Consider the following 19,154-nt stretch of genomic DNA (forward strand, 5'->3'; position numbering starts at 1 on the left):
CTGGCGGCAGAGAGCTTACGGAGTGGGGGAGGGAGAAACCGAGGCAGTTAAACCAGTTAGGAGACTGAGAAGTTCTGTGAGAGGAGACAGGCTCTGGGCTGGGTAGCAGCCCGCTTGCAGGGAAGGGACGAGACTCTCAGACATTTCACAAGAATTTGCTCATTCTCAAGCTTGCCCGAGGCCAGCACTTTCCCCCCAAAGTCCTCTGCCAGAACCTGCTTTGATGTGGGTGGGGCTTCCAGAAGGGAACGCTGGGCCTGGCAGAGTGGAAACATGGTTTGGGTTGGTTTTTGTTTTTTGCTGCACAGCTCCTTGGAGCCTATGTACCAGTGTGCACCGCCCATCTTTTGAGACTAGACTTTTAGTGTCTGGGGTTCCCCAAATGCACCTGACCACGTTTTTTTTCTTTCACAGAGCTCAGGCAACCAAAACCTGTTGGGGGAGTTCACGTGGGCACATATTACATATATCAAAGGGATGAAAGTCAGGGAGGGTCCTGGGTGCATGGGAAGGCTGGGACAAGCTGGCCCAGGAGCAGGCACGGTGCTAGGGATGTTGTGCTGGAAAAGGATTTGGAGTAGACACGGGATAAAGAGAAAACTAAGGTCAAACTCAGGGTCAAACTGGGAATCTAGATTTTGGAGTCTCGCCGCTCCAGTTGTCTCTGCTCTGATCCTCACAGCCTCCCCTGAGGGCCTTGGCAGGCACAGGGTTGAATTAAGTGGAGGGCGGGGTGATGAGAGGAGCATAGGTCTCTTTCTGCCCTCTAGTGGTGATTAGGGGGTTCTGCAGGTGGTCCCTCCGAGCTGGATCCAGGCTCCAGGCCTCAGACCACAGTGTGAGTGTGTTGTCCAGGTCAAGGAGATGGGTGGCAGAAACTGTCAAAGGGAAGGCAGGACAAACAGGCTGGGGGTGACAGGAATCAGGCTTCGTCAGTGAGGCTCGTGCCTGAGGTGTCCTCGTGTTTCAGGCGTGGGCTCTTTCCTCCTGTACTCCGTGCACGAGGGAATCCGCGGGATCCCCCTGGATCCCAATGACAAGTCAGATGCCCTGGTCCCAGTGTCGGGAACATCACTGGCTGTTGGAATCGACTTCCATGCTGGTGAGCTATATTGGCCTTGGGCTGGTCCACACGCTTATGGGGGTGTCACACTTTAAGTCCTGGAAGAGTCGCCTGTACTGGCTGTAGCCGCTGCCTACTCCTTCCCTCCTGCTGTAATCACGCACCCCGCCCACCGCCCCAAGCAAGCCCTGGCACCCCAGCCTTCGCTTACCTCTCCTGCCCCTCCGCCCGGGCTGACCCCTGCCTTGCCCCTCCTGGATGGGCATTCTCATGACTGGCCCTTGGCTTCCAGAAAATGACACTATTTATTGGGTGGACATGGGCCTGAGTACCATCAGCCGGGCCAAGCGGGACCAGACGTGGCGAGAGGACGTAGTGACCAATGGCATTGGCCGTGTGGAAGGCATTGCAGTGGACTGGATTGCAGGTGAGCGGTGGAAGGGGTGATAGGCTTTGGGGAGAAGGCGGGGGCCAGTGAGAGCTAGGGGGAAAATCTGGATGGAAGAGGGGCCAAGTACATGGCTCTCCACCAATGCTCCCAAACCAACTTTCCCCTCAGGCAACATCTACTGGACAGACCAGGGTTTCGATGTCATCGAGGTTGCCCGGCTCAATGGCTCTTTCCGTTACGTGGTCATTTCCCAGGGTCTAGACAAGCCTCGGGCCATCACTGTGCACCCGGAGAAGGGGTAAGGAGCTAGGCAGGCCGGTGTGGATCTGGCCCTGTCACCCTGACTACAGGATATACTGACAAGGCCCAACGCCTGCATGGTTTGGGCTCTGACCCCCCACACTTCCATCCCCACCCCACAGGTACTTGTTCTGGACCGAATGGGGCCATTACCCACGTATTGAGCGGTCTCGCCTAGACGGTACGGAGAGAGTGGTACTAGTCAATGTCAGTATCAGCTGGCCCAACGGCATCTCAGTAGACTATCAGGTATGGCCGCACCCTGGAGCTGATGGAGTGGGTGGCCCTGTGCCTTTCCCTATGGTTAACCAAAGTCAGGGTTAGTCATGGACCAGGGAATGTTACAGAGTGTTCTAACCCATCCGGCGCCCTAGAGTAGTCATCTGCCCTAGGATGATGTGGGTGTGGTCATTCTGACCGGGAGTGTGAGAAAGCTGGATGCAGTGATGTATGCCTGTGTAACCTTAGCTCTCCAGAGACTGAGGCAGGAAGATCTCTTCAAGCTTGAGGCCAGTGTTGGCTGCAATAGCGAGTTTAAGACTGGCTTGGGCTACCCAGTAAAGACCTTGTCTCGCCGGGAAGTAGTGGTACACACCTTTAATTCTAGCACTCAGGAGGCAGAGTCAGGTGGATCTTTGTGAGTTTGAGGCCAACCTGGTCTACAGAGCAAGTTCCAGGACAGCCAGAGCTACAAGGAAGAACCCTGTCTCAAGAAAAACAAAAAACAAAAAAAACAAAAACCTTGCCTCAGAAACTTTAAACAGAGAAGAAAGAGGTGAAGCTGTTGCTGGGTTTAGTCTCCAATACTGCAGTGGCAATAACAAAAATTGTATGCTGGTGGGAGCCAGGCTGGAGAGATGGCTCAGCCGTTAAAGGCTAGGCTCACAACCAAAAGTACGCTGGGCGTGGTGGTGCACGCATTTAATCCTAGCACTCAGGAGGCAGAGGCAGACAGCTCTCTGTGGGTTCGAGGCCAGCCTGGTCTACAGAGCGAGTTCCAGGATAGGCTCCAAAGCCACAGAGAAACCCTGTCTTGAAAAAAAAAAAACAGTGGAGGGTGTGGCACTACACACCCTCTTCCGCTGCCTGGGATGCAGACACCGGCTAGAAGTTTAGGGCCTGAGGTGAGGTGTGCATATTTGTGGCCTGCAGGGCGGGAAGCTCTACTGGTGTGATGCCCGGATGGACAAGATCGAACGCATTGACCTGGAGACCGGTGAGAACCGTGAGGTCGTCCTGTCCAGCAACAACATGGACATGTTCTCCGTGTCAGTGTTTGAGGACTTCATCTACTGGAGTGACAGGTGAGGGCCGTGTCCTGCTTCTCCCGCGTGTCTCCTTTCTGGCTAATTGGCACCCCGTTCACGCTGTCCCTTTCTCCAGGACTCATGCTAATGGCTCCATCAAGCGCGGGTGCAAAGACAATGCCACAGATTCCGTGCCTCTGAGGACTGGCATCGGAGTGCAGCTTAAGGACATCAAGGTCTTCAACAGGGACAGGCAGAAGGGTAAGGCTGGGCCCTGGGCCAGGGCAGAGAGGTGGACAAGACAGCCTGGTCTTGGAAGAAGAGAGGATAGGAGAGGAGTCAGAGCCTCAAGGGCACTCTCTCATGACTCACAAGAGCTGGAGGCAGGGAGTAAAAGATATGGATATCAGCACCACGCTGAGCAGGGTTCAGCTGCAACTTCTAACTGGGAGCCCAGAGGACAAGAGGCACCCAGGAGCCTTCCACGGTACACGCTACTACCTTCTGATGCTCTCTGCCCCCAGGTACCAACGTGTGTGCAGTTGCCAATGGCGGGTGCCAGCAGCTATGCCTGTACCGGGGTGGCGGACAGCGGGCCTGTGCCTGCGCCCACGGGATGCTGGCAGAAGATGGGGCCTCGTGCCGAGAGTACGCCGGCTACCTGCTCTACTCAGAGCGCACCATCCTCAAGAGTATCCACCTGTCGGACGAGCGCAATCTCAATGCGCCCGTGCAGCCCTTCGAAGACCCTGAGCACATGAAGAACGTCATTGCCCTGGCTTTTGACTACCGAGCGGGCACCTCCCCCGGCACCCCTAACCGCATCTTCTTCAGTGACATCCACTTTGGGAACATCCAGCAGATCAACGATGATGGCTCAGGGAGGACCACCATCGTGGAAAGTGAGCCTGAGTCCTTCCCAGCAGTGGTGGTAAAGGGTGGTCGGCCTGGACCACTCACAGACAGCCACCAACTCACCGCCGCTTTAAATCCCACCCACTTTATGGGCCTCAGGCAGTAGTTCTCAATCCGTGGGTGAGGGAAGTGTGTCAAACGACCCTTTCACAAGGGTCCCGTGTCTGATATCTTGCATATTGTATATTTACATTGCGATCCATAGCAGTAGCAAAATTACAGTTATAAAGTAGCAGCGAAAATAATGTGGGGGTCACCACAACATGAGGCATTAAAGGGCCGCAGCGTTAGGAAGGTTGAGAGTCATTGTGCTAGGGGCTGGCCACATTCACCGCCTTCATAGTAGCCTGCACATGCTCCCTCTTTGGAGCCAGGAGGAGCCCCTTCCTTCCTTGTCCTGGGTTTTTTTCCCTCTTTTCTTCTTTGGTTTTTCGAGACAGGGTTTCTCTGTGGCTTTGGAGGCTGTCCTGGAACTTGCTCTTGTAGACCAGGCTGGCCTCGAACTCACAGAGATCCGCCTGCCTCTGCCTCCCGAGTGCTGGGACTAAAGGCATGCACCACCGCCGCCCGCCCTTGCCCTGGTTTTATTCCACCCCAGATACACAGCACTGCAGACTGGGCCCAGGTGCAAGCCTGGTCACATAGGATTCAGTAACTCCATCGAGCGTCCTGGCTCTGCCAGAGCAGTGACATCCTCAGAGCTGTCACCAGAAGACAGCCTCTCGTCTCTTTCAGAACAGTCCCTGGCCCTTCTTTTTCTCATCCTCAGGCTGTCTGCTTGGGACCTTGGCCCATTTACCCCCACACGAACACACCCCTTTTAACTTTATAGCCACTGATAGCCTTCTGATCCCCTTGTGCTGGGGTCATCTGGGGTTATAGGTGTGCACTACCACGACTTTTTTTATATGGTACCAGGACTTGAACCCAGGGCCTTGAGCATGCTAGGCAAGTGCTGTGTCACCTGGGGTCATTCCCAGTCTCCATTTGTCCCCTCTCTTCATCCAGCAGGTCCATACAGACCATCCAGGCACTGAGCTAGGTGCAGAATATCCAGCAGAAAAAGAGCAGGCCTGTCCTTCAGAGTCCTGGGATCTTTTCTGCATAGTGTCCTGTCTGTGTCTAAAAGGCAGAATCCGAGGGCAGGGGGAGCTCGGTGGAGTACGTGCTTAGCATGCACGGGGCCTTGGGTCCATCGGCAGCAGCTAAACTGGATACTCCTAATCTCAGCAGAGCCTGGGAGCCGGCCCCTCCCCTCAAGCTATCTGTGCTACAGTGTACTCAGACTCCCGGCAGCCACACAGACATACAAGAAGTAGCCGCTGAGACCCCCGCCCCCAGCCCCGCCCCCGGGTGTTGCTTGTACTGCTGTTAAGCTCTGTCTCTGTTTATGCTCTTTAACCCGACCTTGTGTCTGCTTTACAAAACCTTCAGGTTCAAGGCCTCTAGAAGCAGGATCTCTCCTGTCTGGCCCCAGTGGGATTTAGTTACCTGAAATCTCCACACGTGAATAAGCAGGACCCTAAGCCCCTGAAGAGCGTGACCGTACATAGACCGAGTGTCGGGGGCGGGGGAGGAAAAGGAAGGTGGGCTGAGGGTCCTGGCACAGGTGGGGCGGTGAGGCAGCAAGGGAGGGGCAGCAGCCAGTCAGACGGAGGAGGCCTCTGAGCGACACTCCTGAATCCCACAGTTCCTCAGTGGAATGGGGCCTAGTCACCCCCGAAGCTAACACCCACCAGGCTGACCCTCAGCCCCTACTCTTTGACCCCTCTCAACCCACAGCTGTTTCTGTCTCTTCACAGATGTTGGCTCTGTGGAAGGCCTGGCCTATCACCGGGGCTGGGACACGCTGTACTGGACAAGCTACACGACATCCACCATCACCCGCCACACAGTGGACCAGACTCGCCCAGGGGCCTTCGAGAGGGAGACAGTCATCACCATGTCGGGAGACGACCACCCAAGGGCGTTTGTTCTGGATGAGTGCCAGAAGTAAGCTGCTGGGCCCAGGGGGCGGGGAGCAGGGGCAGAGGGGAAAGGCACGGGCCGCCAGCCGTTCCTGGCTGTGCAGCCTCAGTGAGGTGTACGAGGTCTCTGGGCTTCAGTTTCCTCCACCGTGATGTAGAACAAGGGTAATAATTCAAGTGCCAGAACCGAAGGGCAAGTTGAGGGCTGTGGGGACACTCCTGGCTCTGTGACTGCCGTTCCTCACCCAGCGCGTTCAAACCCTGAAGTGCTTGTGAGTCTAGACTCAGAGCTTCAGCTGAACCTGAGTACATGGAAGCCCTGGTCTGGGTCTGTTCAAGCCCCTAGCTGAGCAGAGGTCCCATCCGGGGGCCACAGGGGCAGTGACACAGGTCTGTCTGGAGTGACCGAGAGTAGCGCCCATGTGGGCACAAGGCCTCCAAGTGGGAAAAGCAGGAAGGGAGTAGAACAGGAGGACAGCAGGGGCATCCACTGCACTGGGCGCGGCCGGCCTGCCCTGTCTGTCTGCCCTCATTCCACAGGGTGGGCCCCGGTGAGCCACACCCTCTCCATGGCAGTCCCGGCTCCTGTCTGAGCACCCCCTCCCCGCCCCAGATCAGCTAACCCTTCTAACCCTTCGCTAGGAAACGAACGGACAAACAAACCCCAGAAGCAACTACACAGAATGGTGAACGTGACCCTCGTTCCTCATGCTCACCTTGGCATAACTCTAGCCAGATGCAGCCAGAAGGCCCAACACAAAGACCCTCTGTTCCCTTCTGCCACAGCTGTCTGAGTATGGGGACGCAAAGGTTCCCTGCCCTGACCACAGTGACCTCACCTGTCTCTGCTGGCCCCAGGGCCTGTCCTTCCTGGGCCTGGAGCCTCCAGGGTGAGACCGTGATGCTGAGTTTTCTGCCATTCTAGAAGAGGCATCCTTGTCGTTACCCACCAAGTTCCTCTCTGGCTGAGCCCAGGAAAAAAGTCCTCTCCAGAGCCAGTGGTCTCTGAAAACCCAAAATACACAGAATGGACCAGGTGACAAGCCTGCTGAGGTCCTGTCTACTCACGTTAGGGAAGAGGATAGCGTGACTGTGCCAGCAGCCTGCCCTGGCTGGAAGTCTGGGAACATATCCTCTGGGAGGCGGCTCAGGGCAGTCTGAGGGGTGATGGAGGACACTAACACCCGTGGCTCAAACACCCCAGGAGAGGTCTTGGGGACCTGGTAGGAGCTGGTGTGTCAGGATAGAGGCTCGGCCATATTCCGATCTCGCCGGAGCACTGCTGGAGTTTCTAGCTGCTGACCACCTACTCCAGGAGAGCCTCCCTTCTCCCACCACGCCATGCCACAAAGCAGCTTTGACAAATTCTTGACCCTCAGTGCACCCCGTGTAAGCCAGTTTGATGCTCTGCTGTGGGCGTGGTCTGGGCTGGGCCTGAGGGTGCGGAAGCCGCTGTGAGGCCAGACTGTACAAGTCAAGAAAGAGCACTCAGCAGAGGCAGGCGGATCTCTGTGAGTTCCAGACCAGCCTGGACTACCAAGGGAGTTCCAGGACAGCCTCCAAAGCCACAGAGAAACCCTGTCTCGAAAAAAACCAAAAAAAAAAAAAAAAAAAAGAAAGAGCACTCAGGCCAGGCGTGGGGGTGCCTGTAATCCCAGCACTGGGGCGGTGGCAGTAGGAGTTGGGGGTTGAGGGTCAGTAAGCTGCAGAACCAGTTGAAGGTTAGCCTGGGAGACATCAGGCCTTGTGTAAGGAAAGGAGGAGGGAGGGAGAGAGGAAGAGAGAGTTATAGCTGCTGAATGGTTCACCCATAAAGAGTCCTCTCACCAGACAGGTGTAGTGAGGCCCTTGGGAGGCAGAGGCAGACAGACCTGAGTTCAAGGCCAGCCTGGCCTACAGAGTGAGTTCCAGCACAGCCAGGGCTGCACAGAGAACCCTGTCTCAGAAGAGTCTTGTCCCTGAGGAACAGACTCCACAAGGGCCTCCAGGGAGTCAAGTTTTGCTGTAACAGATTTGAGTTGGGAGAAAGGAGATGGAAGAGGACTGAGCTGTAGCGCAGTTGGTAGACCACTCGCCCTGCACGCATGTAGTCCCGAGTTCAATCCCCAGCACCGCATAGCCCTGGGATGAGGCAGGAGAATCAGAAGATCACCCTTGGCTACATAGAGAGTTCAAGGCCAGCCCAGGTTGGAGAGCCTGTGTGAGAATTAAACAGGCAAGTTCATCAGTTAGAGCAGGGAGGGGCCAAGGCATGGGTGACCAGGGGTGGGTTCTGTTTCTTTGGAGCATTTCAAAGGAAGGTGTGCTTACATAAATGGTTCACCACCCCAGGTCAAGTGAGTCAGTCTCGGGGACCAAGGCCCGGAGCTCACCATCCACCAGGGGCTGTCTAGGGGTGACCATGCTGCCACCGTTGTACTTGGTGTCCCCTGAGGTCCTCGCCACATAAGCAGCAGGGCAGGGCTGGGGGTCAGATTCCAAATTCACGGAGGCCTTAAATTGTGGAGAAAGCACATTTTGGAGTTCAACCCACATGTGTGTGCCCAAGACCAAGGACACAGTCGCACTTTGCAAGGGTTTCCTGGGTAGTCTGGTAAAGAGCCAGCGTTGCTCGGTATAGAGAATGGTTAGCAATAAACTCCAGAGAACTCTGTCGTTGAGATGAATACACACTATTTAATTGTGACAACCCTCTGAGAGGCAGCAGTATTGTATTATCCCCCGCCAGACAGGAGGACACCAAGGTGCAGCGTGGTCAGCTGAGCTGGCTAAAGGTGGGAAATGATGGAGCCAGGACGGGAGGCCGGGGCCTGGCTCGCTTGGCAACACAGCCTCCCGTCTCACAAGTGCAGGCGATCATTTCACAGACGACAACACACGCCTCTGGTCACACAGCAACTCCGTGGTCAGTGGCTGGGCTCTTCTCAGGCTCCAAGGCTGTGCTGGCCTTTGTAGCTGTCATTTATGAAGCACATCCTGGGTTGCAGTTGTGTGTGAGGTTGACCCTTGTCCTCCAAGGCGGGTCTGATCCCTTTTGTAAGGATTCAGGCATTCTGCCAGTCTGCCCCTGTCACCTGGCAGAATGCCCTCAGACAGTAGCCAGTCAGCCCAGGTGCAAAGGAACCCTTTAAAAGAAAGACCTCGCCGGGCGGTGGTGGCGCACGCCTTTAATCTCAGCACTGGGGAGGCAGAGGCTGGTGGATCTCTGTGAGTTCGAGGCCAACCTGGTCTACAGAGTGAGTTCCAGGACAGCCTCCAAAACAATACAGAGAAACCCTGTCTCCAAAAATAAAAATAAAAACCAAAAAAAAAAAAAGACCTCTGCACACTTATGTTTTCTTTTTCTGCTTTCTTTCCTGCTCCTCTTTCCCTCTCTTTTTCACGCTCTCTCTTTCCTGCTGTCCCCCTGGGGCACTCAAGATTTTTCCTTTCTCCCTCTCTTGTCTGTCCTCTCTCTGTGTCTCTTTACCCCCCACCCCCAATAAAGCTTCTCACTAAGCCCTTCCTGGCATGTTTGTCCCTCTGCCTCAGTCAGCCATGGAATCCGCCAAGGTTCCTCACGCATTATTCCTAACACCTTTGCCCACCAGCCTGATGTTCTGGACCAACTGGAACGAGCTCCATCCGAGCATCATGCGGGCAGCCCTGTCCGGAGCCAACGTCCTGACGCTCATTGAGAAGGACATCCGCACGCCCAATGGCTTGGCCATCGACCACCGTGCTGAGAAGCTGTACTTCTCAGATGCCACCTTGGACAAGATTGAGCGGTGCGAGTACGACGGCTCCCACCGCTACGTGAGTCCGAGGGGTGGGGGTGGGTGGGGACCTGAGGGGAAACCAAGTCAGGACAACCAGACTGCCCAGATACATAGCACCAGGTGGGGAGAAGAGCTGGGAGGGTAGAACTTCCCATCTGAGTTCTTGCCTTTTCCCCGGGGCTCTGACATCGCTTAGACGAGGGAGGAGGCCGGGTGCATGCGGGAATCCTTCCTGTTCTAACTTCCCAAGCTCCCCTTGCCCTGCCCCCACTGTAGTAACAGGATTGGTGGAGGCTGGAGCCTCACACGGGGCACTGATGCTCCTGTCTTAACAGGTGATCCTAAAGTCAGAGCCCGTCCACCCCTTTGGGCTGGCTGTGTACGGAGAGCACATTTTCTGGACCGACTGGGTACGGCGGGCAGTGCAGCGGGCCAACAAGTATGTGGGCAGTGACATGAAGCTGCTGAGAGTGGACATCCCCCAGCAACCCATGGGCATCATCGCGGTGGCCAACGACACCAACAGCTGTGAGTGCTGCCTCCCACCGTGCTCCCCTGATCGCTGTGCTCGCACACACGTGTGCGGTGCAGTCCTGTCTCCAGGACTTCTGTCAGACAGATCAATGCCTTTGGTTTTTCGAGAAACAGTTTCTCTGTAGCTTTGGAGACTGTCCTGGAACTCACTCTGTAGACCAGACTGACCTCGAACTCACAGAGATCTCCTGCCTCTGCCTCCCGAGTGCTGGGAATAAAGGCGTGGGGCACCACCGCCCAGCCAGATAAATATCTTTACATACTTTTAGTCCCCCCAGAAACCCCAAAAGCCCCAACATTCCTCAACCCAGCTCCCTCAAGATATCTGTACACAAGCATGGACTTGGCATACTTGGGTCCATCTCTGTGAACTGCACACAAACACACATTCATATTGCTCATGCCTGGAGGGCCAAGTCCCCATCCCTAGAGATCCTGTCATACAGCCTAAAGCTACTCACTCCCCAAACCTGGCCTCATACCTCCATGCCAGGTACAGCCTATGTCTATCCTCAGCCTACACGTGCCTACACCTGACCCAGATGACCTGGTGCGAGCGTGCGTGCGTGTGTGTGCGTGCGTGTGTGTGCGCGCGCGCGCGACTAACAGATCCAAGTCTTTCCCAAGCCTTATGAACATCTTTGGCCACCACTATGTGTTGTGATAAAGTGTGTTGAGCCTGGTGCGAGGGACCTTGGTGGATTCCATGGCAGGCTAGGGTGACCAAAGCAGGGGACAAACATGCCAGGCAGACAGAGCTTAGTGAGAAGTTTTATTAGAAAGGGAAACGGGGGAAGGAAAGAGAAAAGAGGTAAAGAGACACAGAGACAGAGAGAGGACAGAAGAGGGAGACAGGAAAAGTCCTGCCTGCCCCAGGGGAACAGCAGGAAAGAGAGTGTAAGTGGGTGGAGGTCTGTTTTTTAAAGGGTTCCTTTGTACCAGGGCTGACTAGGGTACTGCCTGAATGCATTCTGTCAGGTGACAGAGCAGGCCGGCACAGTGCCTGAATCCTTACACTATGCACATATCTGAAAACTGGACCTAGAATCTTCCCCGAGATTCATCTCAAAGCCCTCATTGCCCACACGCCTCACTATCTCAGCACCCCATGCCAGGGCGTCCCCCATGCTGTGAACCCCCATGGCTGCTGGGGTCATGCAGAGCCCTGTAATATTAGGTGGGCATCTGGCGAGTGTGCACAGTAGGACCACTCTGCAGCTCGCGTGGTCTCCCTTTTCTCTGCCCAGGTGAACTTTCCCCCTGCCGTATCAACAACGGAGGCTGCCAGGATCTGTGTCTGCTCACCCACCAAGGCCACGTCAACTGCTCCTGCCGAGGGGGCCGGATCCTCCAGGAGGACTTCACCTGCCGGGGTGAGGAAGCCAGTCAGGCTGCTGAGGGACCCTCCTTCCAGAATCCAGCCCACGCTACAAAGCTGTACTCAGGCTGGTCCCCCACTCATGGCCCTCTCCATCCCCAGCTGTGAACTCCTCTTGCCGGGCACAAGATGAGTTCGAGTGTGCCAACGGTGAGTGTGTCAGCTTCAGCCTCACCTGTGATGGCGTCTCCCACTGCAAGGACAAGTCTGATGAGAAGCCCTCCTACTGCAGTAAGGACCCCACGCCTCTCCTCAGAACATGGCTACCTAGGACCCCCCCATGTGACCCAGCTCCCTACTGACCCTAGGAGGGCACTAACCAACCCTGTGCCTGCTGTGACCACACCCCTCCCTCCCGCCCGGTGCAGACTCCCGCCGCTGCAAGAAGACTTTCCGCCAGTGTAACAACGGCCGCTGTGTCTCCAACATGCTGTGGTGCAATGGCGCAGACGACTGTGGAGACGGCTCTGACGAGATCCCCTGTAACAGTGAGTGAGATGCTGCAGGCCCGGCCTCCGGCCAGTCTCCACCCCGTCCTTACGCCGGCTCAGCGCTGTCCCCAGGCCCAGGATAGCTAGTTCAGGGCACTGCGAAGACAGGCTGGAGCTCTGTCCTGGGCCTTTGGAGCCCCACAGAGGGCCTCTGAGCTGATGATCCCTCTGTCCTGACGACACTCACGGGTCCTGTTCTAGAGACAGCCTGTGGCGTGGGCGAGTTCCGCTGCCGTGACGGGTCCTGCATTGGGAACTCCAGTCGCTGCAACCAGTTCGTGGATTGTGAGGATGCCTCCGATGAGATGAACTGCAGTGAGTACCACCCCTGCCCCATCCTCAGCCCGTCTCTGACCCTGGTCCATTTCCTCTCCGCCTCCCTGGCCCTGCATAGCAGCCTGTAGCCGGTCTCTGTCCCCCTCCTGCTTCCGGGGTCCTTGGCGGCAGTGAGTAGGTGCCAAGTACGAAGTGCATCTTAAGTGCTCTGGAAACAAAGCCACCGGGGCACCAGCTGCTCCCAGAGTGTTTTACAGGGAACTGGGCTGTGACCCCTGTCTTAGTTAGGGTTTCTATTGTTGTGAAGAGACAACATGACCACGGCAACTCTTATAAAGGAAACATTTAATTGGGGGCTCATGTCCAGTTTCAGGGGTTCAGTCCATGATCATCACAGCAGGCAGGCACGGTGCTGGAGGAGTAGCTGAGAGTCCTACATCTTGCAGGCAGCAGGAAGTCAACTGAGACGCTGGGCGGTATCCTGAGCATAGGAAACCTCACAGCCCGCCCCCACAGTGACACACTTCCTCCAGCAAAGCCACACCCACTCCAGCAAAGCCACACCTCCTAACAGCGCCACTCCCTGTGAGATTCAAACACCACAGCCCCTCACCTCATCCTTCCTCCACCAGGTGCCACTGACTGCAGCAGCTATTTCCGCCTGGGCGTGAAAGGCGTGCTCTTCCAGCCTTGTGAGCGGACATCCCTCTGCTACGCCCCCAACTGGGTGTGCGATGGTGCCAATGACTGTGGCGACTACAGTGACGAGCGTGACTGCCCAGGTCAGCCAGTGGCGGCTGCAGGGTGAAGGGCAGGCCCGGGGCTAGCAGCGTCCTCACACCTCCCTTCTATTCCCAGGAGTGAAACGCCCCAGGTGCCCCCTCAATTACTTTGCCTGCCCCAGTGGGCGATGCATCCCCGTGAGCTGGACGTGTGACAAAGAAGATGACTGTGAGCATGGCGAAGATGAGACCCACTGCAGTGAGTGACCCTGGCCCCCACGGCACCCGCCACCGCACCAAGACCCTCCCCGGGCCCCACCTCCTAGTCCTTACGCAAAGTGCCCTTCATGGAGAAGACCCTAGTTTTCCACTTAGGCCTCACTCTCTCAGACTCAAGAGTAGGGTCACGTTAGCTTTCGATGAGCCGCGTGGGAGGGGGCGCTGTGGGCATCCCTCCTGCCTTTCCTGTCTGCTGTCTCACTGCGTTCTCCGACCATTCCAGACAAGTTCTGCTCAGAGGCTCAGTTTGAGTGTCAGAACCACCGTTGCATCTCCAAACAGTGGCTATGTGATGGCAGTGATGACTGCGGGGACGGCTCGGACGAAGCGGCTCACTGTGGTAAGACCCGGGAACACGCACTGGCCCCGCCTCCCCACGGAAGAGTCCACACGTCGGTGGGGCGGGTCATCAGGGCTGCCCACGAGGCCCTGGCCTCTCCTGAGTCCCTCTGTCTTCTTGGTCCTCACGCAGAAGGCAAGACTTGTGGCCCCTCCTCCTTCTCCTGTCCTGGCACCCATGTGTGCGTCCCTGAGCGCTGGCTCTGTGACGGTGACAAGGACTGCGCTGATGGTGCCGATGAGAGCATCTCAGCCGGCTGCTGTGAGTGGGAGAGGCCACGAGGAACGGGTGGGAAGCAGGCATCAGAGCAGCCATGCCTTGCAAATGCCAGCAAATGAGGTCAGGCGTCGGGACAGCTTCAGTGGGAGCCACACGTTTTGTTAGCGCAGAGCCAAGACTTTAGCTCCTGTGTCCAGACACGCCCCCCACCGCCCCATCCAGCGCCCTACCCATCCTACCTCTCACATCCCAGGAGACCCCAGGATGGGGACGGGACCGCCATCAGCTGATAGGGCAGGCTGGAGCAGGGCAGGCCTGAGGGGGGTTCTGCCTGTGTCCCCAGTGTACAACAGCACCTGTGACGACCGTGAGTTCATGTGCCAGAACCGCCTGTGCATTCCCAAGCATTTCGTGTGTGACCATGACCGGGACTGTGCAGACGGCTCTGATGAGTCCCCCGAGTGCGGTGAGTCCTGCCGCCGGAGGAGCCCTGCCTAGCTGTGCTCGCACTGTGCCTGGGCGGACGGCAGCCTCATCGCCCCCTCCCCCCACAGAGTACCCAACCTGCGGCCCCAATGAGTTCCGCTGTGCCAACGGGCGTTGCCTGAGCTCCCGCCAGTGGGAGTGCGATGGCGAGAATGATTGCCACGACCAGAGTGACGAGGCCCCCAAGAACCCGCACTGCACCAGCCCGGGTGAGCTCCGGCCCCTTTCTCCTCCTCCCCCCCTCTCCACCCCTCACTAACTGTTCCCACCCTCCGCAGAGCACAAATGCAACGCCTCATCGCAGTTCCTGTGCAGCAGCGGGCGCTGCGTGGCTGAGGCGCTGCTCTGCAATGGCCAGGATGACTGTGGGGACGGCTCTGACGAACGCGGGTGCCACGTCAACGAGTGTCTTAACCGCAAGCTCAGTGGCTGCAGCCAGGACTGTGAGGACCTTAAGATAGGCTTTAAGGTACGCCTGGGCCCGGACAGTTTGCCCCACCCCTCGTTCATTCATGAAGCTCATTCTGACTCTCACTCTGCACAGTGTGCTAGGCTCTGGGGGTGTGACTGTTGGAGTCACCGTCGGTGTGGGTTTGTTCACAGGCGAGACAAAGGCTAAGAGAGAAGTCAAGAGTGAGGCCAGCAAGCAGACAACAGATATGTAGCTTAGAGTTCAAGGGAAAGGCCCAGCCTGGAGGAAGAATTGTGACCCTGGAGGTGCTATTTAACCCCCCAAGGAAGTGAACATAGTTGGTATAAAAGAGCTTTAGCCTGTGCTAAGCTGCACTGAGGGACTGTGAGGGACAGGGACACCACCAAGGTAGGATGACAGCCACGTGAGAGAACCTCTGGGGACAGGGTGCACAGATCACTGTCTATGTGAGCTCACTGTCTGTGTGAGCTCACTGTCTGTGAGAGATCACTCTCTGTGTGAGATCACTGTCTGTGTGAGATCACTGTCTGTGAGAGATCACTGTCTGTGTGAGATCACTGTCTGTGTGAGATCACTGTCTGTGTGAGATCACTGTCTGTGTGAGATCACTGTGTGAGATCACTCTGTGAGATCACTCTGTGAGAGATCACTGTCTGTGTGAGATCACTGTCTGTGTGAGATCACTGTCTGTGTGAGATCACTGTCTATGTGAGATCACTGTCTGTGAGATCACTCTCTGTGAGAGATCACTCTCTGTGAGAGATCACTGTCTGTGGGAGATCACTGTCTGTGAAATCACTCTCTGTGTGAGATCACTGTCTGTGTGAGATCACTGTGAGAGATCACTGTCTGTGTGAGATCACTGTCTGTGTGAGATCACTGTCTGTGTGAGATCACTGTCTGTGTGAGATCACTGTCTGTATGAGATCACTCTCTGTGAGAGATCACTCTCTGTGAGAGATCACTGTCTGTGAGAGATCACTGTCTGTGTGAGATCACTGTCTGTGTGAGATCACTGTGTGAGAGATCACTGTGTGAGAGATCACTCTCTGAGTGAGATCACTGTCTGTGAGAGATCACTGTCTGTGTGAGATCGCTGTCTATGTGAGATCACTGTCTGTGTGAGATCACTCTCTGTGTGAGATCACTGTCTGTGTGAGCTCACTGTCTGTGTGAGCTCACTGTCTGTGTGAGATCGCTGTCTATGTGAGATCACTGTCTGTGTGAGATCACTCTCTGTGTGAGATCACTGTCTGTGAGAGATCACTGTCTGTGTGAGCTCACTGTCTGTGTGAGATCACTGTCTATGTGAGATCACTGTCTGTGTGAGATCACTGTCTGTGAGAGATCACTGTCTGTGTGAGATCACTGTCTGTGTGAGATCACTGTCTGTGTGAGATCACTCTCTGTGTGAGATCACTCTCTGTGTGAGATCACTCTCTGTGTGTCACTTGCCTTGCGTGCCCTCCAGAGGTCCTCCTGGTCCCTGGTTTGCAAACGGGGAAGCCCAGACCCCTGCTTCGTCCTCAGCCCCGGATTCCCTGTGTCCACAGTGCCGCTGTCGCCCTGGCTTCCGGCTTAAAGACGACGGCAAGACGTGTGCTGACGTGGACGAGTGCAGCACCACCTTCCCCTGCGGCCAGCTCTGCATGAACACCCATGGCAGTTACAAGTGTCTGTGTGTGGAGGGCTACGCACCCCGTGGTGGCGACCCCCACAGCTGCAAAGCTGTGACTGGTGAGGCGGGCACGTGGAGGGTGAGATATAGTTCAGACAGCTGTGCGCTAGGGCAAGGGGTGGCAGGTAGGGAGAGGGTGTGGGACAGCATAGCCAGAGATATAAAAGCTACCAGAACGTTCCTGAGCCAGGACCCTTCTCCTACAGACGAGGAGCCGTTCCTCATCTTTGCTAACCGGTACTACCTGCGCAAGCTCAACCTGGATGGCTCCAACTACACACTGCTTAAGCAGGTGCCCAAACCCAAGCCTTCCTCACAGCCACCACTGCCCGGGTCCAGTACCGCCTCCCCAGTTCTTCCCACTTGGGCCCCTGGTTGTCTCCTACTGCCTCTCCCTTCAGCCACGTCGACTTCAGACACACTTCCCCAGAGACACCCTTCCCTAAACACGCATGTGCCCCGCAGCAGCTGACTTCCCTGTGTCCCTTCTGAACCAGGGCCTGAACAATGCTGTTGCTTTGGACTTTGACTACCGAGAGCAGATGATCTACTGGACGGACGTGACCACCCAGGGCAGCATGATCCGAAGGATGCACCTTAATGGTAGCAACGTGCAGGTGAAGAGAAGGGCTGTCCCTGGTCAGCTGACTGGCACGCGTGGGGCCCCGCAGACGAGCCCCCACCCCTCCGCACACAGCTCATCTCCTCTGCCGGCACTGTTCCTTCCTCTCGGAGCCACAGAAACACCCTGCCTGTTCCAGCCTCTCCCTCCCTGCACTCAGTGCAAGGACATTCTGTGCGCACTGGGCGTGTGTTGGTGTTCCTGGGGCCCCTGCTGATAATCACCTTGTGTTGGGCTCGGAACAGGACATTTAGCTCTATCATCTTCCTGATGAGGCCAGAGCAGGAGTTGTGCTCTGTTCATGGGAGGGAGAACCCAGGCCCCGGAGACCGAGGGTTCCACTCGGGCTTCTCCCGCCCTGTGTTCCCTGCAGGTGCTGCACCGGACTGGCCTCAGTAACCCAGATGGGCTGGCTGTGGACTGGGTGGGTGGCAACCTGTACTGGTGTGACAAAGGCAGAGACACCATTGAGGTGTCCAAGCTCAACGGGGCCTACCGGACAGTGCTGGTCAGCTCTGGCCTCCGTGAGCCCAGGGCCCTAGTGGTGGACGTGCAGAATGGGTAAGTGGCCAGGCGCGGAGGGTGGAGCCCTGGGAAGCAAGCCCGGCTCTCTGTAGCTTCAGGCGTCATCGGTCTCTAGACTCTTGGGGTTCACTGTCCGTCCCCACCTGCCAGGTACCTCTACTGGACGGACTGGGGTGACCACTCGCTGATCGGTCGGATCGGCATGGACGGGTCTGGCCGCAGCGTCATTGTGGACACTAAGATCACATGGCCCAACGGTCTGACGCTGGACTACGTCACGGAACGAATCTATTGGGCTGACGCCCGTGAGGACTACATTGAGTTTGCCAGCCTGGACGGCTCCAATCGCCACGTTGGTCCGTATGCTAGTGAGGCTGCCCAAGGCCAGCAGGCCTGACCTGCCTGTGATCTAAAGTGATGGGGTAGGGTGTGGGGGCGGGCAGGAGGGCATCGTGTACAGAAACCACAAACCAGGGGCCTGGGGGTTTCAAATACCCTGGTGTTTCTCCTGGACTGGCCCAGGTACCAGGCCAGCCGGCTCCTTGCGGGGGAAGGGAATTCCAGGTGCCCCGGGATGATGGCCTGAGGGCTGGGCACATGAGAACTGTCTGAGGAACGTCCGTGCTCTGTACCTCTGTGGAGGGGCCGTGTGCTCCTGTAGAGCGTGACTGTCGGGCAGGCTGTCAGTACAACCTTCGGAAGCCATAGAAACGTCTGCAACTGGAGCTCATTCCCAGCTCAGGATGGTGGTGGGAGGTCAAGCAGGCAGGGAACCTGATCTGTACTTGGTGCCAACAAAGGCTGTGTCTTCCCGACTTCCCTCCCACAGTGCTGAGCCAAGACATCCCACACATCTTTGCACTGACCCTGTTTGAAGACTACGTCTACTGGACAGACTGGGAAACCAAGTCCATCAACCGAGCCCACAAGACCACAGGTGCCAACAAAACCCTGCTCATCAGCACCCTGCACCGGCCCATGGACCTCCACGTCTTCCACGCCCTGCGCCAGCCGGACGGTGAGCAAGCAGGTGTGGCGGGGAGCGCAGGGGCGACAGGACACCACGAGTGGACCGTGCATGAAAGACCCTGTTCTCAGGACTGCTCAGGACACACAGCCTCAGCGGGAGTTCCTGCTCCTCCCTCCCTGGCTCTGACTGGGCATCCCTGCCAGGGAGCAGACTTACAGAGGCTATAGACAGCATGGCCAGGCCCTTAGCAGTCCATCCAGGATTCAACACAGGTCTCCTGGCAGCCACACCCTGAAGTTAGGGAGCGCAGAGCATAGTGAGTATGGGCCAAGAGCATCAAAGGAAACCAAGCCTGAGCTGATCCTGGGCCGTGAGAGGTCCTTTCCCATCTCCGTTCTCAATCCCTAACGAAGGCGGTGGGCTAAAGATCTACCGTGCCTCTGAGCAGGATGGAGCCGACTAGACATTCTTTAGAGGGCTAGAGACCATTCCCATCAGGACCACCCTCACAGTCAGAAACCCGTGGCCTAAGAGAGTCGTATACCAGACCAGTCATGACC

The 19,154-nt window shown here is 56.7% G+C and overlaps 1 protein-coding gene across 2 annotated transcripts in view; it reads left to right on the forward strand.

Moving 5' to 3' along the window:
- The window catches only part of Lrp1 (LDL receptor related protein 1), an 80,194-nt gene that overhangs the window by 48,814 nt on the left and 12,226 nt on the right, over window positions 1-19,154 (forward strand). For both annotated transcript variants that reach the window (XM_040754731.1, XM_040754732.1), the window contains 27 exons: window positions 971-1,102; window positions 1,356-1,490; window positions 1,623-1,752; window positions 1,877-2,003; window positions 2,907-3,058; window positions 3,138-3,262; window positions 3,526-3,903; window positions 5,719-5,908; window positions 9,474-9,678; window positions 9,977-10,169; window positions 11,423-11,548; window positions 11,656-11,784; window positions 11,922-12,041; window positions 12,246-12,359; window positions 12,953-13,102; window positions 13,179-13,301; window positions 13,545-13,661; window positions 13,794-13,922; window positions 14,224-14,346; window positions 14,435-14,575; window positions 14,645-14,835; window positions 16,353-16,536; window positions 16,684-16,769; window positions 16,975-17,094; window positions 17,473-17,660; window positions 17,775-17,980; window positions 18,454-18,642. In XM_040754731.1, coding sequence (XP_040610665.1) covers window positions 971-1,102; window positions 1,356-1,490; window positions 1,623-1,752; window positions 1,877-2,003; window positions 2,907-3,058; window positions 3,138-3,262; window positions 3,526-3,903; window positions 5,719-5,908; window positions 9,474-9,678; window positions 9,977-10,169; window positions 11,423-11,548; window positions 11,656-11,784; window positions 11,922-12,041; window positions 12,246-12,359; window positions 12,953-13,102; window positions 13,179-13,301; window positions 13,545-13,661; window positions 13,794-13,922; window positions 14,224-14,346; window positions 14,435-14,575; window positions 14,645-14,835; window positions 16,353-16,536; window positions 16,684-16,769; window positions 16,975-17,094; window positions 17,473-17,660; window positions 17,775-17,980; window positions 18,454-18,642 — 4,203 coding nt within the window. The remainder of the gene's footprint in view (window positions 1-970; window positions 1,103-1,355; window positions 1,491-1,622; window positions 1,753-1,876; window positions 2,004-2,906; window positions 3,059-3,137; window positions 3,263-3,525; window positions 3,904-5,718; window positions 5,909-9,473; window positions 9,679-9,976; window positions 10,170-11,422; window positions 11,549-11,655; window positions 11,785-11,921; window positions 12,042-12,245; window positions 12,360-12,952; window positions 13,103-13,178; window positions 13,302-13,544; window positions 13,662-13,793; window positions 13,923-14,223; window positions 14,347-14,434; window positions 14,576-14,644; window positions 14,836-16,352; window positions 16,537-16,683; window positions 16,770-16,974; window positions 17,095-17,472; window positions 17,661-17,774; window positions 17,981-18,453; window positions 18,643-19,154) is intronic.

Source organism: Mesocricetus auratus, unplaced genomic scaffold (assembly GCF_017639785.1).
Source record: "Mesocricetus auratus isolate SY011 unplaced genomic scaffold, BCM_Maur_2.0 Super-Scaffold_100011, whole genome shotgun sequence".
Lineage (NCBI taxonomy): Eukaryota > Metazoa > Chordata > Mammalia > Rodentia > Cricetidae > Mesocricetus > Mesocricetus auratus.